Genomic DNA, 24,351 nt, shown 5'->3' on the forward strand with positions numbered 1-24,351 from the left:
TGTGCAGGGCAGACTGAAGTATTTCCTAACGTCACCTTTGTTGTATCATTAGATTTCAAACGTCTCTAAGCATCTTAACCTTTATTTTGCCATAGAAAAACCACGTTAAGCAAATGACCAGATATTTCCTGTGTCACAACCGCTGTGTCCCAACAGTCACTATTCCTAAATGCATGGGCGTTCTAGAGACCAGAGCCTTCCCCTGGGTGGTCTCCACTCACTGGTGCCCCCCATTACATTATAAATTCACGTGAGGAAACTGGCTGGTTAGTACAGAGGACCAGTGACGTGAGTGATCCTCAGGGTCTCTTTTATGTTTGTTCTTTTCCATGTTAATCCAGCATCTCCCTTTTTCCTTTTTCCCCTCCATAGTATGGCTTCTCTGTACACCGGTGTGTGGCTACTGCTGGCCTGGGGACTGATACATACAGGCTCATCTTCTTACTACGGTAAGTCCTAAACATGGCTTTTATTATCACTGTTACGTTTTCTATATTATGCTGTTTAACTACTATTTAATGTAATGTATGATCAATCATAATCGTGCCATATATAATATTCCAGTCACCATTAGGGCTTAGTATCATTTTAAAGGGTCCTACAGTTTGTCATTTCACTGATCATCTGCAGGGGGAGCAAATCCCTCTACTATAGGCCGTCATGTATCTACAGTGCATTGACTTTTTGCAGAAATCAAGTTAGAAGTCTAAATTTCCCCAAAACAAGCTCGATGACAATTGACAGTAAATCTTTTCTTCATGGAGTCCTAGAATCTCAATGGGTACATTGAATATGTCTATACTATACTTGTACTGTATAGCGGCGTGCACGATGACAGCCTATCAGCATGTAAGCAATTTGAATTAGAAAGTAGGGATGAGTGGACCTGTGGAAGTTTAGTCCAAAGTTCGGTTCGGTTACCAGAACTGTATCCGAACTTGAACTAGAACCCGAACCCCATCGAAAACAATGGAGACCCGAACTTTGGATCTGGAAAAAAAAATCTCTTGTCTCTGGACTCCCTCTTGAAAGCCAAAAATTAACATCCGGGAGAAGTCTGTGTTTAGAGTATAGAACCGGAGGCTACCTGCCCAGTATGAGCCCCAAAGGTTCACTCATCTCTGTTAGAGAATATTTAGGGTCTTAGAAACATCATAGATAGTTAAAGAGGACGAGTCATCAGATCATAAGCCAGCTGTTTTTGCTTTTAGATAATTATTCCTGCTGTTCCCCAGTTTGTTTCATTTTTTGTTTTTCTAATACCGGATATATGATTCCAGAGACATGAGCCTCTTTATATTGTGCTGTTTTCTATGGACTGTACAAGGGGTTTGTCTCACCGGGTAATAATGCAGAAACTGAAGACACGCTCCCACAAAATCCTAGGAGCAAGAAAAGACCATAACAATTAGCACTATAGAAAAAGGCCCACATCCCTGGAATTGTATGGCAGATTTTGGAAAACAAAAAAACAGAATGCGCGAGGAGCAGTGGGAATAAAACAAAGCAAAAACTGCCCACTTCTGACCGGATGACGGATCACTTTTAATTACCCAGCTTATTGGTTTCCTTGTCAGGTTTACATAGCACAATTACCCTGTACTTGGTCTGAGACACAAATTTACATGCAGAGATCATTTTGTTTGAATGTGAAATGATCAGACCCTTAAGAGTATGTGCAAACAATGTCTTTTTTTTTTTTTTGGGGGGGGGGTGAACCAGTCAAATTGTTTTCAGAGGAAGACACTGGAGCAAACCTGGCCCTTTTCTGATGAAACATCTTTTTTTTACCTTTTCTTCTCATTTTCTAAGCTCTTGTTCAGGGCTTTTGACTGTTACTTTTGCCAGAATTTTTAGGGTTATTTTTTAATGGTACTTTTTGGGAGTTTTTTCTTTTAAAGGGAATCTGTCAGCATGTTTTTGCTATGTAATCTGAGGACAGCATGAACTAGGAGCTGAGACACAGATTTCAATGATGTATCACTTATTAGGCAGCATGCTGTTGTTTTTATCTGCAGGTGATTATTACTGCCTGGACTTGCAGTGCATGTGAGCCCTGGTCTGACCACGCCCCCACCTCTGATAAGCAGCTCCCTGTCATTAGACAATGTGCACAAAAGCTGTGGTGTATGTGGGGGCAGATTTCTGAGCTCTGCTACATCTAAGAACTAATTATTATGTCACAACTGCTGCACGCAGCAAACTAAGTGATACATCACTGGAATCAGGGTCTCTTTTCCTACATTATGATGCTGTCAGGTGAGGTAGCAAAAACGTGGTGACAAATTCCCTTTAATGTTACAAAATATTTACTGATTGTTAAGGGTAATCAGCTTTATTACTGCTCCATTAATCAGAATAGTTATTATTCACGCTTCTCAATTTTCTTGGTCATTAATGATTCATCTGCGTTAAGTGCATGTTAGGCGATGTAAAGCTGCAATTCTCTTTGCCTTCTTTTCAACAAGTGTTTCAAGTCCAAAAAAAACTGCTTGTATTGGAAAAAACCTTTATGCCCAACCTAAAAGGTTTACTAAGACCAACTATCCAAATATTCGCAGTGCTCAAATGTACAGTACAGTATATCATAATGTATGGGTCTGGCAAAAGGTGGCTGAGCAAAGTATTAAGAAGGTATTCATATCAACTGGGAGCTAAGTATATAGTGCTTAGTAGTAGGGATTTTTTATAATTATTTAGTCCCTTGGCAATAGATATTATGTGTACAGTGCATGTATTACGGTAATCTGCGTACTGATCCCTACCTTCTTCTGTTCCCAGCTCGGTTTTGGTTCTCTTCTGCACCTTGTGACCACAGGTCTGGCTAGCTGGCTCACACAGCATCTTCTGTATGATCCGGAAGACACTTTGTCAATGCAAATCTATCAGACTCCCATTGAGGCTCTCGTAGATCTACATTGAGAAGGTGACTTCCAGTCCGCACAGAAGACGCTGTATGAGCCGGCCACTGAGAACTGTATTCGGCTTAGAAGAAAATCAGAATAGCACTGGGAATGAACATTGGAAGCAATTGGTAAATACTAGTGATGAGCGAGTGTGCTCGTTGCTCTGGTTTTCCCGAGCACGCTCGGGTGGGCTCCGAGTATTTATGACTGCTCGGAGATTTAGTTTTCATCATGGCAGCTGAATGATTACAGCTACTATCCAGGCTGAGTACATGTGGGGGTTGCCTGGTTCAGCTGCCGCGATGAAAACTAAATCTCCGAGCAGTCATAAATACTCAGAGGTCACCCGAGCGTGCTCGGGAAATCCAGAGCAAAGAGGTCACTCGCTCATCATTAGTAAATACCGTACATTGAAATATGCATTGTGCACACCTCTACATGACTAGGCTTTGAATGATTAGGCAAAGGTGCCCTGTGGCTTCTCAATGCCCCGCTACCTAAGACTGACAGGTCTGTATCTATCTGGGAATACAGGGAAAGAGCTGTCAATTCAGAGGATTGGAGCAGTGAAAAGTCGCCTAGATATTAAAGGTTATTCAGCTGTTCAAAGCATTTCACAGAAAAATATATATTCATTGGTTCTGGCAGCATGAATCTCTTGTTCGATTCTCTTTAGGGCTTGTTCATGTAACCGTATTTTCGGTCCGGGTGTTCTTCAATGTTATTCATTGGGCAGTGCAGATGAGCGATATTTTTCACTGATCGAAACTGTGTGTGAAAAAAATGCTGCCTGCACTAGTTTGCTTCGTAAATCAGATGAGACTCACCCACTCAAGTCTATGGGTCTACAAAATAAATTAGATGCTATATGGAGCCACTGTATACCATCCGATTTTTACAGGTTCATTGGAAATCTGCAAAATAGGAAATTGTAAATGATCCTATGAATGACTGATAGCTGCTGCAGTAAAAAAATGGATATGGATGACAAGTGACAAAAAAAATCTTCCTATTTTCTGGATGAAACTCAGTGATTTTTTATATGCTCATATGATCCTACACGCAAAGAGAGAATCATACTGTAGCCACACCCCAGATAATCCTTGTGAGCCATGCCCCCAGATTATCCTTTAAGACCTGTCCTAGAGAATCCTGAGTCACCCCCCCAAAGAATCCTGTGATCCATGCCCCAGATAATCCTTGTGAGCCATACCCCCAGATAATCCTTTAAGCCACGCCCCAGATAACCCTGTGAGCTACACACTAGAGAATCCAGTGAGCCACACCCCAGAGAATCCAGTGAGCCACACCCCATAGAATCCAGCGAGGAACCCCCCCCAGAGAATCCTGTGAGCCACCCCCAGAGAATCCAGTGAGGCACCCCCAGAGAATCCTGTGAGCCACATCCTAATGAATCTTGTGAGCCTTGCCTCCTTAGAAACACCATAAGAATTAGCACTAAATAAAAAGGCTGACATCCTGGGAACAGTTTGACGGATTAAAAAAAAAAAAAAGAACAAATAGGGGACCAGTGAGCATAAAATAACATAAAAAAAGCTGTCAATCTTGACTTGGTGATAGATCATTTTTAAGAGCAGAACCAGGATCTACCGATATGGAGAGTTTATATCAGCTGCTGTGGAGGCTGCATCTTACATCTATCCCTATTGACTCCACTAATGAACTGCTTTACCTAAGGAGATTGTATTTATAAAGTCTTTTCATTTCCATTAAGGGATCATCTGTACTTATCACTGTTTTAATATTTTTTTTCTATTTTGTTTCTCAGATGGAATTGAGGAACTGAATAATGACCTTATAGAAAATTGTGCAAAGGAAGCCAAACACCTGGTAGATACCGCCTATAAAAACACCCGCCAAGTGTAAGCAGACATGCAGTGAAGCTGAGGTTTTACAAGCCATTGAGCAATATATGATGATGATACTTTAGTCATAAATGACGGCATATAAATATATCAGATTAAACAGGATGTTAAGTGATAAGAATTTATTTATGTTGTCATTGATGTTAACTATCAAATGAAGTAACTGTGATGTCCCTGTATATAACTAGTGATTTCATTTATCTTAGGGAAAGGGCACTTGTTTTGTCACATTATGAGTTTATGAGTTCTCCCATTTCTTGTCCATTTAGTGGTCAATATCATTCATTTACTTTGCCCTACATTGACATCATATCATATAACAAGTCATTAACAAAACACAAACGATAAATGATAATAACAAATGACATATAAACGATAAATGACGTGATAAATCTGCACTGTGATGACCCATAAGGCCGACCCTTGTTAGAACTAACCATTTAGGGAAGGGTACCCCATAAGGATCTTCACACAGTCGCAAAGATGCCCAAAACATGCACAATCCTGAAAGTCACAGTCATTATTATAAATTGAGTGTAAATGATTGCTTAATGTTAGGGTACTGTCACACCGTGCAATTTTCGTCGCTACGACGGCACGATCCGTGACGTCGCAGCGTCGTATGAGTATCGCTCCAGCGTCGTAGACTGCGGTCACACTTTGCAATCACGGCGCTGGAGCGATGCCGAGGTTCGCTGGTAACCAGGGTAAACATCGGGTTACTAAGCGCAGGGCCGCGCTTAGTAACCCGATGTTTACCGTGGTTACCAGCGTAAAAGTAAAAAAAAACAAACCGTACATACTCACCATGTGATGTCCGTCAGGTCCCTTGCAGTCTGCTTCCTGCTCTGACTGAGTGCCGCCGTACAGTGAGAGCAGAGCGCAGCGGTGATCACCGCTGTGATCTGCTCTCACTTTCCGGCCGGCGCTCACAGTCAAAGCGGGAAGCAGACGGCAAGGGACCTGACGGACATCACATGGTGAGTATGTACGGTTTTTTTTTTTTTTTACTTTTACGCTGGTAACCACGGTAAACATCGGGTTACTAAGAGCGGCCCTGCGCTTAGTAACCCGATGTTTACCCTGGTTACCAGCGAACGCATCGCTGGATCGCTGTCACACACAACGATCCAGCGATGACAGCGGGAGATCCAGCGACGAAAGAAAGTTTCAAACGATCTGCTACGACGTACGATTCTCAGCAGGGTCCCTGATCGCTGCTGCGTGTCAGACACTGCGATATCGTAACGATATCGCTAGAGCGTCACGAATCGTACCGTCGTAGCGATCGTAATTGCACTGTGTGACAGTACCCTTAGTGGCAACTGTTGCATGAGACCCTATCATATCAACAATGGTCACTGACAATTGTTGCCACTGTACTGAAAGAGCAGCTACCAGAAGACAATGAACCTTATTTCTCTTCTCCTATTTGGTCTGACATGCACTGTGAGCTGTGAGGTCTTGAATAGACAGGTGTGCGCCTTTCCAAATCAAGTCCTATCTGTTTAATTAAACACAGCTGGAGTCCAATGAAAGAGTAGAACTATCTCAAGGAGGATCACAAGAAAATGGACAGCAATATGAGTGTCTGAGCAAAGGGTCTGAATACTTATGGTCATGTGAAATTTTAGTTTTTCTTTTTTTAATAAATTTGTAAAAATTTCTACATTTCTGTTTTTTTTCAGTCAAGATGGGGTGCAGAGTGTACATTACTGAGAAAAAAAATGAACTTTTTTGAATTTACCAAATGGTTGCAATGAAACAAAGAGTTAAAAATTTTAAGGGGTCTGAATACTTTCCGTACCCACTGTATAGCAACCTTTATCTCCATCATCACAACATGGAGGATGCAGGAGAGAGCTGATACAAACAAGATAGAGTGTTACATGACTGTTGTTTGATATCCCGTGGCTAGGGGCTTTTTCCCTATCCCTAAAGCTAGGGGTGACCTAGCTATCACTGCTCCTTGGATCCCTTAAAATGGTGAAGATGTCGGGGCCACATACCTTACTGAGCTCCAGAATAATTTATTATTTGTTCCCTCCACCACCCAGGGAAGTGGCTAGTAGTTGTATATAAGAATACACAAACCAGACTAACAAGGGAAGATGTACAGGGATAAATGAAAATATCAATCATACAAATATGCACTCACAAACAACAGAGTCGAATACTTAGAAGTAAAGGGCGGAACAACCAAATAGAAGAGGATGAGAATATACACACAGACATATCACCAAGGAACAGTCTTTAGAACAACACTCCAAGTGCCTCCTTAACAAACACCTTCAACTCCACACCAGGCAGTATAAAGGTAACGCTGGCAATTCAATTCTGATTGTCAGATGTGAGTATATATAGCAGAGGGGAGTGGTCAACACTGAACAGCTGAGACCAACAAAGCAGGAAAGCTTCAAAGACTCTCAACTGAGCAGATTTAACCCCGACACTGCTAGCAGAAACCTGCACCTTTTAATATGATGGTGAAGTGCTTCTCATCAGTGTAGGAGTATGTAGAGTCAGACACTGTGGTCTTCCGGCCTCCCTCTTTTGTGGTAAACCCCTGACACAGAGAGGTCATGCAATAAAGTCTAGAGAGCAACTACACATATATGAACAAGTTACAATACAGCTCCATGTGCCATCTTCTTAACATGGTCCCTCTAGCATAAGTCTACAGATGTTGTAAATTCCAACACATATAACTCTATGGCTATACTGGGTATTTTGAGGTCTGTATAAAAGAATTAAAGCTCTGTCCAAAACATATAAAAAAAATTGATAAGCATTGAGTATTTATAATTTATTGTTTAAACATGGACCTTTGATTTTGAAGAGTTATCTAGTATTTTTAACACACAATCATACAGCTGGAAAAGTATTACATTGATCAATATGCAATTCAGTGGTTATCGTCAGTTTTGCAGTGATGATATCCATCATTCACCTGGCATTTGCATTTACAGTATGTGACCACTGAGGCTAGTGACTTAAGGTACCGTCACACTAAGCGACGCTGCAGCGATAGCGACAGCGATGCCGATCGCTGCAGCGTCGCTGTGTGGTCGCTGGAGAGCTGTCACACAGACCGCTCTCCAGCGACCAGCGATGCCGAGGTCCGCGGGTAACCAGGGTAAACATCGGGTTACTAAGCGCAGGGCCGCGCTTAGTAACCCGATGTTTACCCTGGTTACCAGCGTAAAATGTAAGTACATACTTACATGCGTCCCCCGGCGTCCGCTTCCTGTAATGACTGAGCGCCGGCAGTAGCAGGGCACAGCGGTGACGTCACCGCTGTGCTGTGCTTTCACTTTCAATTTGCGGCGCTCAGTCAGTGTGGGAAGCGGACGCCGGGGGAAGCGTGTGAGTATGTAGTGTTTGGTTTTTTTTACATTTTACGCTGGTAACCAGAGTAAACATCGGGTTACTAAGCGCGGCCCTGCGCTTAGTAACCCGATGTTTACCCTGGTTACCAGTGTAAAATATCGCTGGTATGGTTGCTTTTGCTGTCAAACACGGCGATACACGGCGACCTAGCGACCAAATAATGTGCAGACCTTCTAGCAGCGACCAGCAATTTCACAGCGGGATTCTGATCGCTGCTGCGTGTCAAATACAGCGATATCGCTCCCTAGGACGCTGCAACGTCACAGATCGCTGGCGACGTTGCTTAGTGTGACGGTACCTTTAATTTAGTGGTCATTGGACGTCATGATTGCAAAACCGGAGGAGACACCACTGAAGTAGCGGGAGATTTAATATGTGAATATTATTTATTTTTATATTTTATTACTTTTTAAACTGTTAATCAAATTTTTACTAATGCCATTAACTACAGAGTAAGTTGGAGAAGCTAACATGTCTTTATATTATCCAGTTTGAAAGAACGTTTAAGGAGGAAGGATGTTGACGCTCGCGACCTCATGGCTTATTTCAAGCAACCTGTTGCGGGAAGCAGAAATGCCATACGAGCTGCTGATTACATGGGCACCACTCTACAGATTCTGCAAGGAAAACTCAAATACTTCTATGACCGTCCTTTCAATATTTCAGGTACCCTGGTCCACTATAAATGGTTTACACATTCAAATGAGGGTTTACAATTTTTTTTTCTATACAATATTTTTCCTGCGTCTTATATTTGTGCAACTTAAACTTTCACTTTTTGAGTGAACTGTTCATTAATTTTTCACCTAAATATTTTATTTGTTTTGTAGCTCAGTCCTATTCACTATCATGATATTAGCCATTTTACCAGACATCACACCTAGACAGAAGTGGTGCATCTAGTGAATCCAGCAGGGAAGAAAGTTCTTTCTTTATATTTCCAATTCCATTAAAATCTAGTTCTGGTTTTAGTTCTACAAAATAGCTTTAAAAACTATGTTGTTTTTTTTTTTTTAAATGTTGCGGTTAAATCCATTTTATTACCTTCCCTCAACTGCAAGTTCCATTACCTCGGGTTCATGAACTGGGGACAGAAGCTGTGCCAACAGCATCTGCGGCATTTGGTAACGCTGATGCACATGTGTGGGTCCTGGCTGGGTGTGTGGTCTTGTGCGGTGAAGGCCTTACACCCATGCAGTGTCGGACTGGGTGACAAGGGCCCACCAGTAACATTGACTTTGGGGGGGCCCATTTTTCACCTGCATGCAAATATTATACTACCTTCGTTTACAAATTTACCTATATCTCTATATATAAACTGGGTAGCGTGATTAATGAATGATGAGATGCTGCTTTTTTCAGTACAGAGTGAATTATGCCAAGTACTACTCATACAGTGGGGTTGGGGGCCCAGATCTACACAGGGGCCCACCGGGGGATTCCCCTGTTACCCTGTGGGCCAGTCCGAGCCTGCATCCATGCGATCCGCATGTAGCCGGTGGTGTGGGCTGACCAGTACCATAGGTTCCACAGTTCAATAAGGGAGAACGCCATTCAAAAATTAAGTCTTTACTGAACGGTAACTTGGTAAGGGTTATACACAAGGGATAGCAGGTACAAAGTCTTATGGAGGTTTCCTCTACAGTATGGAGCATTTTCCTTCACACAGTATCCTTCCTCTGTAGTCTACTCCAGGGCTCTATAGACACACTATTTCATCCTACTTTGCCACAATACAGCCTTAGCGCAACAATACTGATCAGCAAGTTTCCTTACTATCTCAGCGACTCGGCATCCTATTTCTTCCACTACTGGTGCTCTGAATCTTCTGCTCGGGCCCCTCAATAGTCCCATGAATTCAGTCCTGTTTAAGCATGTTACCTCCTGTATTACAAGCTTTGTGACTAAGTGTCCTCCCCACGGACCCTTCTCTTGAAGGCCACAATGTCTCATCAGTCTCTTCTCTTAAGGATCTCGCTATCCTTAACCTTTGGTTTCCTCTTTCTATGGATCACCCACTAAGCAGCACTGTTCACTTTGCACCCCAAACTCAAACTCACTAGCAGGAAGCAGTCACTTGCCCTAACCCTTAATGCTAGCCCCACCCCAATAGGCTAGTCCCAAACATTAACTACATCCTAACACCCTATCATCACTACCTATACTGCGGTCAACTATCTACATCCCTTCTACTACCTATCTTATACACTATGCCTTACATTATCACACCCTGCACTATACATTACTACACAATTCACATGACATGATATATGTAAAGACGCATTACGTAATACACATTACAATACAACACAGCGCGATTAGTGTCTTTAAGGGCAGGAATGCGACAGCACAATCCCCCACCCATACACACAGCTGATGTCCAACTGCAACAGCCATAAATGGAGCTACCTGCCAATGGGTCGTCATAGTGTATCACACTGTATGGCCATTATACTATGCCTAATCACTGAACATGCCAAAGTATTGTATCATTGACAGATCACAATGTGAAAACCATTAATACCAAAATAAAGAAAACTTTTTTTTTCCTAAGTGTGTTGTGAAAAAAAATACACAGTAGATTTCCATAAGAAAAGTGAAAGCATTAAAAAATTACACATACATGGTATCACATAATTCACTACAGAAACATACCTACAGAGTGAAAGTGCAGCAAAAATTCCACTGCATTTTACAGAGGCACTTCTGAAAAATATCCACAGCCCAAATTGGCCGGTGCTGACGATTTGAAATCTGCAGCAATTCAATTTCTGCTATGAAAATTTTGCTGCAGCATTTCTACTGTAGGAAGGCAGCACCCAAAATACTACCTGGTACCAATAACTTAAACCATATCGAAAACTGAAAAAAGAACACAGAAAATAATTACCGTACATTATTAATTTTGAATCCCCTAAAAAAACCAACAAACTAATAATAGGTAATAAATCACATTATCTCCAAAATGGTTATATTAAAATATTTCTTTCCCCAATAAAAGGCTGTAAAGCAATAAATTATTAAAACAGAAAAGTGTATACAATATATATTAGATATTGTGGTTATATTACAGATCCATAAAATAAAACACAATATGTATGTCCCATGGTGAAGAACAGCACGAAAACAATAGTACAAATGCTATTTTTCCATTCCTCCTCAAGAGTTAACAAAACGTAATCGGTAAGTTACATGTATTCCCAAAATATAGCCATTAACACACCCCACAAAACCAGCAGCTCTCATTCATCAGCTAACAGAATGCGGTAGCACAAAAAGTCCTGCAGTGCTAAGGACCAAATTAGTCCCATGTCTGAAGGGGTTAAGATGAATTTTATATTTTTACCTTGTATTTTAGATTTACTAACAAAGAACCAGATGGATACTATTTCTAAGATTTCAGGCTGCGCCTCTCAACACCTTCCAAAAGCTTGTCAGAACAGTCAATACCGCACCATTACTGGCGAGTGCAATAACAGGTGAGAAGGTCTCCAAAGATCTGCTATTAGAGGTTGTCAATAGTATATGAATGGTTGTGTCACGACTCTCTTGTCAAGTGTCCCAGGACCAGGGGCTCCTTCTCTGTCCCTAACCCTAGCTCGCCCTGTTCCCCGGATTACTTCTGATGGGAAGATGCCAATGGCCACATACCTTGCCTTAGCTCCTGAATCTGCCCTCAGTCTGTACCCTTTCCCCACCCAGGGAAGAGAGGAGTAGTAGTGTACCGTAATTCACCAACCAGACTAACAAGGTAATACAAGCAGCGATAACGAAAAATACCTATGATGCAAATATACTCACACAGACAGAGGAATGCACCGGGGAGTGGAGGATGGGGTTAAACCAAAGTAGGAGAAGAAAGGGAATTGTCACAGACTCAAAACCAAGCAACAGTGACAGATAAATCCACCAAACGCCTTTTTCCAATAACCACCAGCAACAACCTCCAGCCATGCAGCATAAGCTAACTCTGGCAATGGGGGCTAGCCAGGACCCAGATTATATAGGAGGTGGGAGTAGCTAACTGCACAGCTGAGAGCCTTAATGCTCCAGGAGCTCTCAACGGAGCAGATTAACCCCTGCACTGCTAAAAGAAACTTTCACTGTTTAATATGACGGTGAAGTGCTTCTAATCAGTGCAGTCGTAGGAGAAATCAGACGCTGCAGTCTTCTGGCTCCTCTCTGTCACAGTAAACCCATGACAGGTTGTTTCATTGTATGATTGCAGGAGAGATCTCAATCTTGGTGCTTCTAACACTGGGTTTACTCGCTTGTTGCCGGCTCAGTATGAGGATGGAGTGTCAGTTCCTCGTGGCTGGACTGAAAATCGTAGAATTAACGGCTTCCGTCTGCCCTTGGTAAGCAAAAAGTGATTCTATCTGTTACAGTGATTCAAGAGCCAATATAAACAAACCAGGTGTCCAGACCAAAAACCATGTTACCTGAAATAACATGCCAATCCAAATATTTAATGATTGATAACAACACATTTTCTTAATTAGGCACGTCAAGTATCTAATGAGATTGTCAGATTCCCAACTGAAAATATCACCCTGGACAGTGGCCGAGCACTTATCTTTATGCAGTGGGGACAATGGACAGACCATGACCTCGATCTCTCTCCTGAGACTCCAGCAAGGTCAACTTTCCTTGAAGGCATAAATTGTGATCTCAGCTGTGAAAGAGAACCCCCCTGCTTTCCACTCAAGGTAAACTACACACTTTGATGTGTTAATACAGTGGGCCAGATCTTATTAAACACCTTTTCTGATGTAGAGCAGATTTTTCAGTCAGTACTATTTCACTTTGCTATGTGAGTTGTCTTCTATGGATAGATGCATGTGCCCAATTTGTCACAACTATGTAATATTACTTCCATTCTGTCAGTATTACATATCATCACTCCCCTAACACAGTGCCAGTTTTGCTAATTATTCTCTTGGATATTGCTTGTATAAGTTTTTCTTTTCAGCTAGATGTGATTGTAGAGATGACTACTCAGAGTGTGCGGTGTTAAAGAGGCATTTCCCATCTCCAAAATCCTATCCCAATATGTAGCAAGTGCAATAATAATAATAATAATACCAGCAAATATCGCCAATTAGAAATGTAGTATAGTTCTTCTGATTCACTATGTCACTTACCCCAGGGGCAGGGCATTGTAGTATCTTAGGTATCCATGGTTATGACCACTAACAACTAACTAACGAACTGTCACTATATGAGTGGTCACAAACATGGATACCTAAGCTACTGCGCTACTGCAATGCCCTGCACATAGACACACACATTTAGGGTAAGCAACATATCAAATCAGAAGAACTATACTAATGTACATTTCTAATTGGAGGTATTTGCTAACATTACTATTATTACACCTACTACATATTGGGATAATATCATGGAGATGGGAATACCCCTTTAAGTGTAAAGTATCACTTTTAATACAGTTGTGTGAAAAAGTGTTTTCCCCTTCCTGATTTCCTATTCTTTTCCATATTTGTCACACTTAAATGTTTCAGATTACCAAAGAAATTTAATTATTAGACAAAGACAAAACAAGTAAACACAAAATGCAGTATTTTTATAAAGGTCTTTATTATTAAGGAAAAAGAAATCCAAAGCTAAAGGGCACTGTGTGAAAGTGATTGCCCCTTTTCCCTCCTTAAAGCATAAATTAACTGTGGTTTATCACATCTTTGCGAAGCTGAGTTAAAATTCCTCACCACACCCAGGCCCGATTACTGTTGCACCTGTTCTAAATCAAAAATTCACTTAAAGAGGACCTGCCTGATAAAGGGAAGTAGACTAAAAGTCCCTCAAAAGCTAGACATCCTGCCGCGATTCTCAGAAATTCTGGAACAAATTAATTGAGATCTATCAGTCTCGGAAAAGTTATAAAGCCATTTCTAAAGCTTTAGGACTCCAGCAAACCACAGTGAGAGCCATTATCCACAAAGAGCAAAAACATGGAACAGTGGTGAACTGTTCCAGGAATGTTCGGCTGACCAAAATTACCCCAAGAGTGCAGCTACGACTCATCCAAGAGGTCACAAAAGACCCCACAGCAAAATTCAAAGAGCTGCAGGCCTTACTTGCCTTAGTTAAGGTCAGTGTTCATGACTCCACCATAAGTAAGAGACTGTGCAAAAATGGCCTGCATGGCAGAGTTCGGAGACAAAAACCACTGATGAGCAATAAGAACATAAAGGCTTCTCTCAGTTTTGCCAGAAAGCATCTTGATAATCGCCAAGACTGATGAGATAAAAGTTTACCTTTTTGGAAGGTGTATATCCTATTACATCTGGCATAAAAGTAACACAGCATTTCAGAAAAGGAACATCATAGCAACAGTAAAATATGGTGTTGGTAGTGTGATGGTCTGGGGCTATTTTGCTGCTTCAGGACCTGGAAGACTTGCTGTGGTAAATGGAACCATGAATTCTGTTGTCTACCAAAAAATCCTGAAGGAAAATGTCCAGCAATCTGTTTGTGACCTCAAGCTGAAGCACACTTAAGTTATGCAGCAGGACAATGATCGAAAACACACCAGCAAATCCACCTCTGAATGGCTTAAGAAAAACAAAATTAATACTTTGGAGTGGCCTAGTCAAAGTCCTGACTTTAATCTGATTGAGATGTTATGGCGGTGACTGTAAAAAGGCAGTTCATGCTCGGAAACCCACCAATGTGGCTGAATTACAACAATTCTGTAAAGTCCATAAGAGCATTGTAACAGACTCATTATCAGTTATCGCAAGAGCTTGATTGCAGTTGTTGCTGCTAAGAGTGGCCTAACCAATTATTAGGTTTAGGGAGCAATCACTTTTTCACCCAGGACCCTGTAGGTTTGGATTTCTTTTTCCCTTAATTACAAAATCCTTCATTCTAAAACTGCATTTTGTGTTTACTTGTGTTATCTTTGTCTAATATTTAAATTTATTTGATGATCTGAAATATTTAAGAGTGACAAACATGCAAAATAATAGGAAATCAGGATGGTGGCAAACACTTTCTCTCACAACTGGTATGCCTCTATTCTAAATCATCAGGCACAGATGCCTGTGGTTCACAAAAACTTGGGGACCTTTGTACCATAATTGTTCTCCCTCTAATTTGAGAGGGTTAGAAGGCTAAAGGAGCCTACACATCTTAGATCTCTGTCAGGAACACCTATGCTAACTCCCGACATACACTTATGCGCTCAGTGCGGCTGAGTATTCATGTACTTTCAATGCGGACACTGGAGTAAGCTGCTTACAGAAACCCCTGGCAGCAACTTATCTCTTCAAAAAGGATCCAGCAATGCAGTTTGACAATCCCAATTATTTTCTCCCCTGATATGATCAGATGGGGTGTAATTGGGAAGTCCCCAAACATTACATGGTTGGTCAGCACCAAAGGTTTGGACGACTTGTGTATGGAGATCCTAAAGGAAAACCTTTCATGTAAAAATGCTATTAAGTTTCTGATCTTGCCAGGCGCCCGCACTGAGAGTTCCGCTATTGGGAGGAATTTAACTTTATTCTTCCCAGCAGCCCTGGGCTTTCAGTCATAGGGGTGGGCCGGCAGCAGTCAACCCTTATGACTGAAAGTCTAAGGTAACAGAGAGGAATAAAGTTCATCTCTTCCCAGCAGTGGGACTCTCAGTACAGGCAGCTTTGGAATGCTATTAATCTAGAGATTAACCCCATATCTGCAGGTTAATAGTGTTTTTTTAACATGATTGGTCCCCTTTAACCTACAAGAAGATAATTTTTTTAACTACAATTTTTGGCATAAATCTACCAGAGGTTTCACGGTGTTAATACGGACCTGCCTTTATCTTAATTGGGTTGTCTGGTCTTCTGCTAAAAGTCTGTAGTGACTTTGTCTGTGACTGCAGACTTCCAAGTCCTTACAGCATGAGCACCGCACGCTGTCAGAATCTGGGGTGTCGTCGGTGCGAGATTGCGAGGCGGTGCCCGTCTAGTTGAAATATGTCCGGAAGTACGCACATCACATAACTGATGTCGTTTGACCGCCTGCTCTCGCCACCAACGCCGCACACTGTGAGGATTTACAAGTCTGCAGTAACATGGAGTGGCTGCAGACTTTATTCAAAAGAGCGGACAAACCCTTTAAGGTTTATATTCCTCTGATAAAGTATTACAATGTTTCAACAAATGTTTTCATAAAAAATATCAGTACAGAACAATAATTGTGTACAAAGTGTACTTTACATCAGAAGTCAACCGTATCATGAGCCATTTAGTTATTCAGCTATTTGTTTTAGTGCAAATTAAAAGAGTGAAAGATAAAATACTATGAATAACATGAATAAATAACTATAAAACCTTCCACACAAGCTCTCCCAAGTAGCATAAAGTTGGTATCAAACTATCACCTGGGCTTCATGCACTGGTATAATTTGTGATACCTTTAAAAAAAAAAATGTAATAAAGCAAAGCAGATTGTAATTTCCTACTTATTAGGCCACAGAAAAAAAAGAGAAATTGTACTGAATACCTGGCATACAGTATGTTGGAGCCTTCTGTTGGAAATAGACATAAAAAAATCTTACAACCATATACTTTTATCAGAATCCATAAACAGAGTGTGTACAGAGCCTAAGAAAGGCAGGGAAGCTGATGAGTGCCTTTTAAAGGGATACACATTTTCCTGTGTAACTAATGCCACACCAGTACAGTTCTGTATTATTTCCTTATAAAACATGTATAGTGCAGCGGTAGCACACTTGTGCAGTGAGCTAACAAAGTTCCAAACCAAAGTCTCTTTAATGTGTTTACTTCACAGCATTAATGTCCAATTCACACAAGTATACACCATTAATGTCCAATTCACAGCAGTACATAGTACCCGGTATCCTCCATATTACAGTCACTAAACACGCCAGTCGACCTCTGACCGGTTGCCGTGGATGACTGCACCATCATGTTAATGTTCTACTCACAGCTTTACACAGTACACGATATCCTTCAGCTTACAGTCACTAAACACGCCAGTCCACGTCTGACCAATCTGACCAGTTACTGTGGGCGACGGCACCGCTGTGCACACTGTGGGTGCCAGTCGTCTCAGCTCCTGTGGCTGCTTGGCTCCGCTTACCTGTGTTGCCTCACACAGGAGCTCTGCAGAGCCGAATGAAATGGACTGCACGACTACCATCCTGCAGTCTGTTTCAAAATACAAAAACCCCAGAGCTGCTTTTTCCAACTAAGCCCAAGACTAACACTTATTTCAGTCTGCATTGCAATCGTAGCTACGCCTATGACTGCAATGCACTCTCTTGGTCTCCAAATGCCTCCGTGCACATCATGGGGGGAACACCCAGAGACCCCTACCTGTGACATCTGTCACTGCCTCACAATTGAAATCACAGCTACGCCTGTGACTGCAATGCACCCCCATGGCCACAATACACCTCCGTGCGCATCCTGGGGAAAACACACCTCCTCCATACTTTGTTATGGGACCACCCACCACCCCGTTCTCTGTTGCAGATGACATACCCACTTTCCTGATTAACCATAGATTTGGGCCAGTTTTGGGTGGTCTCGACCTTGTTTATTTTGGGTTTACTAACCCTGCAGCTCATCCCGTGACCTAAGTACTTGCCTTCGGGCCCTTTGTACCATTTCCTTCATACCCTTACCTGTGCCTCAGGGACTATGCCATGCCGAAACGCTGTGGTCCACCCCGGAAACTCCGGGCATACATCTGCATTACGTCGCACCCGAACACGAGATTCCCGACGCTGCTGACTAGCGAGAGCTCTATCAATTTTACCCTGACCCCCGGCTACATCTTTGGCCGGTGCCAGAGGGTTCCTCGTGGGCTTGACCCTAGTCACCTCCATGACCACACATTCCTGGTTCTTCCGGGCTTTCTTGTTATCCGTGCATTTTTTTTATACCTGAGTGTGGGAGTCTGGAACTGAGCTGTCCCGAACTTACCAGGGGACATTTCAATTGATGTTACAGCATAGTATGTTTCTATGTTCTCTGTTCGTTGGGACTCAGCTATCCCTTTGCTTAATGGCTCCCGGGGCCCCCTTCTGGCTTCCACTTGTGGGAAGGGAATAAGGCACAATTTCCAATGCCTAATTCTGGCCAAAGGCTTCGAACATTGCAGGGATATCCGCAGAAAACATGATGACCGAACAGTCTGTACTTCTCTTGCCCTCCAGCAATCTGACATTGAATGCTGATAACACTTTACTTGCCAATCTAATCTCGCACTCCAAACTCACTGCACTAACCAGGAAGTGCTTACCTTCTTAAAGGGAATCTGTCATCCCAAAATTCTCCTATAAGCTAAGGCCACCGGCATCAGGGGCTTATCTACAGTATTCTGTAATGCTGTAGATAAGCTCCCGATGTAACCTGAAAGATAAGAAAAACTAGTTAGATTATACTCATCCAGGGGCGGTCCTGGTTCGTGTCCGATGGGTGTCATGGTCAGGGTCCGGCGTCTCCCATCTTCATACGATGACGTCCTCTTCTTTTCTTCCTGCCGCGGCTCCTGTGCAGGCGTACTTTGTCTGCCCTGTTGAGGACAGAGCAAAGTATTACAGTATGCGGGCGCCGGGAAAGGTCAGAGAGGCCAGGCGCCTGCGCACTGCAGTACTTTACGCTGCCCTCAACAGGGGAGATAAAGTACGCCTGAGCAGGAGCCGCAGCAGGAAGAAAAGAAGAGGACATCATTGTATGAAGATGGGAGGTGCCGGACCGCGACACCCATCGGACCCGAACCGAACCGGGACCACCCCTGGGAGAGAATAATATAACGTGATTTTCTTATCTTGCAGGTTACATCGGGGGCTTATCTACAGCATTACATAATGCTGTAGATAAGCCCTTGATGCCGGTGGCCTTAGCTTATAGGCGAACTTTGGGGTGACAGATTCCCTTTAACTAATTCTGTCCCCTGCCATGTTGGGGCTGATCCCAAACATTTAACTGTATCCTAACCTGTGCAATTCACTTCCTACTTCTAGTATGCCCCCATCTGAATATTTCCCTTCCTAAATTAATCCCTAAGTCCTATGCTATCCCAAAGTCCGATCCTTAACCCTAGACTTTCCCTATATGTTACACATAAAGAATATTATACATTACATCATATTAACTGTGCACATTAGTGCCTATAAGATTCTATGGAGTTTCACATTTTACATGAATCATACAATATAATTAAACCATGTTCTTAACACGTATTCACACACAGTTACTGCAGACATTGTCTTTAGGGTGAGAGGCTTATGACAGCTCCTGTCACACCCTTACACATTGACTTGTTCTGTAGGATCTCAATTAAGGAACAGTGGATGTGACCCCAGCCCAAACACTCGGGCACACAAATCATCAAAGCTGTTTTTCAACACAACAATTCAAGGCCGCATGCTGCTGTTGTTACTGTGAATATTCTGAAAAACCTAAACGTGTTCCCATGGCCTGCATAGTCTCCAGACTTGTCTCCTAATGAGCACATCTGAGACATCATTGGTTGGCAATTGCAAAGGGAACTGCCAGCAGCAGATCTTGATCATTTGCATGCCAAAGTGCATTCAGCATGGCAGAACAATCCTCAGACAACTATTAATAATAGTGATGAGCGAGTATACTCGTTACTCGGATTTTCCCGCGCACGCTCGGGTGGTCTCCGAGTATTTATGACTGCTCGGAGATTTAGTTTCCCTTGCAACAGCTGAATGATTTACAGCTATTAGCCAGCTTGATTACATGTGGGGATTCCCTAGCAACCAGGCAACCCCCACATGTACTCAGGCTGGGTAGTAGCTGTAAATCATTCAGCTGAGGTGATGAAAACTAAATCTCCTAACACTAACAAACACGCGGAGAACACCCGAGCATGTCCGGGAAAACCCGAGCAACGAGTACACTCGCTCATCACTAATTAATAACCTTGATGGCAGCCAAGGCGTGTAAGTGCTGGGATTTCTGCATGTAGCGACTATACTCTGTACAGACTGAATTAAGATGTTTAAAAAACTTTGTTTCTATTTTTTATCATTTGCATATTATTATCTTGTCTATCGATCCTGTGATTTGCATAATTCCTTGACTTTTCCTTCTTGGTGATGCAATTTAAAATTTTGAGGACTGTACATAGGCTGACACATTTAAACTTTTTGGGGAAACATAACTTACATGAAAACATTTTATATAGCTCTAGCTACAGAATAAAGGGATTTTCTAGTCTTAGGCTATGTTCACACAGTGCAGATTATTTGCGTTTTTTTAGCGTTTTTGCGCTATAAAAACGCTATAAAACCGCAAATAATCTGCATACATTAAGCATCCTATCATTTTTAATGAAATCCGCAATTTCTGTGCACATGATGTGCGTTTTTCCACATGAAAAACGCATTGCGGTAAAAAACCGGACATGCTCATTAATTTTGCGGTTTTTTCGCGGTTTTCCCACTGTCTAATGCATTGGGAAATGTTTGGGAAAAACCGCGTCAAAAACGCGTCAAAACCGCGTCAAAAACGCGCAAAAAAAACGCGCAAAAAAAACGCATGCGGTTTTTATGCGGAAATCTGGCAGAAATGTCCGGATTTTCACAGGAATTTTCTGCATCAATTCCTGAACGTATGTATGGGGCCTTAAACTACCGGTCTACAGATACTGTATATGATTGCGCGCTGTGAGGATTCACCGGTGCCGGCACTGGTGGCGGTGGTCATGTGACGGCAAGTATGTAATTTGCATACTCCTGGACAAAATCCCACAAGACTGTTTCTGGCATCTTCGAATACACCTGCATTGAGCGAGGTTGCATCCATCTAGTCTGACTGTGGCGAGGAGTATGCAAATCATATACTTGCAATCACATGACGGCAGCTCTCGGTGCCGGGAATTCTCACAGTGTGCAGTGCACACCATGTGAGGATTCACAAGTCTACAGTCACATAGAGTAACTGCAAACTTGTAGTTTAAAATTAGACAACTCCTTCAAATTTTAATCCTATGTTTTTTTATACTGGTAGATTCCACCAAATGATCCCCGGTTTACAAATCGTAGTGACTGCATCCCCCTCTTCCGCTCCTCTCCTGTGTGCACTCCTGGATCACCAATTCGTGAACAGATAAACATTCTCACCTCCTTCCTTGACGGGAGCCAAGTGTATGGCAGTGATCTGCCACTGTCTTTTGCACTTCGTAACAACACAAATCAGTTGGGACTTATGGCTATTAACCAGAACTTCAGCGACGATGGACTTGCATATCTTCCTTTTCAAACAGAAGGAGAAGACTTCTGTGTCCTGACTAACGTGTCATCTGGAATCCCCTGCTTTTTGGGAGGTACTCATTTCACACATTGTTATCAGTAGAATGGTGAAAAATGGCAAATGTCAAGTGGAAAAAGGGGGCATTGGTGATAAATGTTGATAAGTGTTCAGCAATATATTGCATGTAGACATTTCATGCACATGATATTATAATTTTCTGACATACAGTCTATTAAATCCTTACCATTCCAAGATCTCTTTATATGCTGCATGAGTTTTGTATGTATAAACCATGCTAATCCCATCCATTGTTGTAGGCACTGGTCTTAGAGCTGTGAAGATCATGCTGACTGCAAAATCTAGTCTATATTGACAATATTTGATCTGATTTTATTTTCTAAGTCTACTTTCTGATTGGCCGTTATTGGCTTCATGTCATATACGTGTTCAGTCACATCTCTGCTTATCTATAATGCCATTGGCCAGCCAATGTTCTAAAGAATTAATGCCATCATTATTAATATATGTTCTGTTAACACTGCTTTCATAATTCCCGGATGGAATCAGAGGTACTGATTCACCACAGACAGCAGATGATAGCGAAAAGATCGGTCCAGCAGTTAGATTTTAACAGGCCCAATTTTTTTTCTTATCATGGGACATAAACTGTTGTCACAGTTCACTGTAAAAAGCAAATGTATGCTCAGCAGAGCCGAGCATGCATGTGTACGATGGGATGGGGGTCTTTAGAAAAGTTAACTGTCTAAAAAAAGTCAATGGTTATCCTAAGATTGATAGATGTGACTTTTTCTAATCTAATATTTTCTTGTTATAGATTTTTACACTACTCTTGTACTATATCAATGTTGCATATTAGACTATATGATCCTATACAAGTCCATTGTCCATTTTTATAATTTGTAGGAGACCCCCGTGTCAGTGAGCAACCTGGCCTCACTGCCTTCCACACGCTTTTTGTACGTGCACACAACACCATAGCCACGGAATTACGACGGATAAACCCAAGATGGTCGGGAGAAACCTTGTATCAAGAAGCTAGGAAGGCTGTAGGAGGAATATTGCAGGTGCTCAATTCTTCTTTTTTGTATTTTCTAAAGACTGTTTACATTCCTTATCATTGGGTGTAATACTTTTTTCCTTACAGAAAATCACATACAAAGATTGGCTACCATTACTATTAGGGTCTGAGATGCCCAGAGTTCTCCCTCCATACAAGGCTTATAATGAGTCTGTGGATCCAAGAGTGGCCAACGTATTCACCGTTGTGTTCCGAATGGGCCATACTCTCATACAGCCACTCATATACCGCCTTGCAGATGGCTATCGTCCCTATACCCCAGCACCAACGAGCCCCCTTCACATGACTTTCTTCAATAGCTGGAGAGTGGTCAGACAAGGTAAGATATCCATGTAAATATTTCCATGTAAAAAAATATTTCCTTAAAAAATATAATACAAAATTATTGTGTAGGTCCAAGCAGTAAAAGAGGATTTTTTGTCATCAAGATTCAGATGCTTTTAGAGGTTGTTCCATAAACAATATTTGTCACTCACATATATATATAAAGCGGTAATGCGCCCATCTCCATTCACTTCTAAGGGTCTATGGGAGCAATAATTCATATGCATGACTGTGGCTCCCATCGACAGTAAAAAGACGAATAATGACACATATTCATTACTGCTCTACTCACACAGGCCACTTTGTGACCCCGGTTGGACCCTTAATGGTCACATATTTATCACCACATTTGTGTCTAGGTAATGAATGTTGTTAATGTGGCAATTTCTTTTATGTGAGAAGTGAAGCTAATGATGATGTAATATCTGTGGATGCTATGGACTTGTTTCTTCAAAATTCTTTTTAATACTTGGTGCTTAATTTTTCAAACCTCGTCTAGAAATTCCCTCTGTACCTTTAAAGTTAACTCTAAACGGGTTGCAGAGTACTGAGGAAATTTTCGCCATGGCCTGCAGCTTGCAGAATCCTAGCGTAGTTGTGGTTAATTACCTACTATAGTCTCAGGACCTTCTCCCCATGTTGAAAGACATGTCTGAGTCTTTGGTCAGCACGTGACCTTTGCAAATTGCATTCTTGATGTGATGACAGCTGGAACTGGCAATCAGAGCTGAATCCTAACCTTGTGTACACTACACACTGCAATGATTCAACAGGCTGCAGGGCTTGTCAAAAATTTCCTTTGAGGTAGGCAACCCTATTACTATTATGTACTTAAAAAAAAAAACACTATTGAACCACCCTCACTCCTCCTGTGTACCTTGCCGGTTTCTTGGGAAGTTATGAGACTACTGCAGCCAGTCAGTGGCTTCTGATTGCCTGCAGATTTCACATTGTGTCTAAACAAGTTTATTTTTCTTCTGATGGAATGTAAAGAATCCATTTCATCTGTCCACTGAACTCCTGTTTCGCTATCTGATATGTCGTACACAGGGGGAATTGATCCTCTTCTCCGAGGACTGATGGCAAATCGAGCTAAACTAAATCGTCAAAACCAACTGGTTGTGGATGAATTAAGGGAACGTCTCTTCCTTCTCTTCAAACGGGTTGGCCTTGACTTACCAGCCCTCAACTTGCAAAGGGGTCGTGAGCATGGTCTGCCAGGTAACTGCTATAATCTTCATCTGTGAATAGTATAAGAATTTTAAAAGGCTTAAAGGGTATGTGATTCTTCGCACTATTCCTTACTGTGTATTTACTTCCTAAATGCAAACTTATGTATCTTTTTAAATAGTCTTTATTAAATGTTAAGAAAATTAAAACAACTGATCCATTTTGTTCTCAGATAAGACCCTGCCAGGGTAGCCTGGCAGTAGCTTTCTTAGCGCTCTACTGGAAATACCTTTGGATAACTGAGCACTCATGCATAT

At 41.9% G+C, this 24,351-nt stretch overlaps 1 protein-coding gene across 1 annotated transcript in view; it reads left to right on the forward strand.

The window, feature by feature from the left end:
- The first annotated feature begins 272 nt into the window (after window positions 1-272).
- The window catches only part of LOC143815292 (myeloperoxidase-like), a 28,379-nt gene continuing 4,300 nt past the window's right edge, over window positions 273-24,351 (forward strand). Inside the window, exons 1-11 of the mRNA XM_077294377.1 lie at window positions 273-288; window positions 373-449; window positions 4,696-4,789; window positions 8,673-8,848; window positions 11,541-11,661; window positions 12,411-12,540; window positions 12,685-12,891; window positions 21,199-21,514; window positions 22,366-22,526; window positions 22,607-22,859; window positions 23,915-24,085. Of these exons, the coding sequence (XP_077150492.1) occupies window positions 374-449; window positions 4,696-4,789; window positions 8,673-8,848; window positions 11,541-11,661; window positions 12,411-12,540; window positions 12,685-12,891; window positions 21,199-21,514; window positions 22,366-22,526; window positions 22,607-22,859; window positions 23,915-24,085 (1,705 nt within the window). The 5' untranslated portion in view covers window positions 273-288; window position 373. The remainder of the gene's footprint in view (window positions 289-372; window positions 450-4,695; window positions 4,790-8,672; window positions 8,849-11,540; window positions 11,662-12,410; window positions 12,541-12,684; window positions 12,892-21,198; window positions 21,515-22,365; window positions 22,527-22,606; window positions 22,860-23,914; window positions 24,086-24,351) is intronic.

The sequence above is a fragment of the Ranitomeya variabilis genome, chromosome 3, assembly GCF_051348905.1.
Source record: "Ranitomeya variabilis isolate aRanVar5 chromosome 3, aRanVar5.hap1, whole genome shotgun sequence".
Taxonomy (NCBI): Eukaryota; Metazoa; Chordata; class Amphibia; order Anura; family Dendrobatidae; genus Ranitomeya; species Ranitomeya variabilis.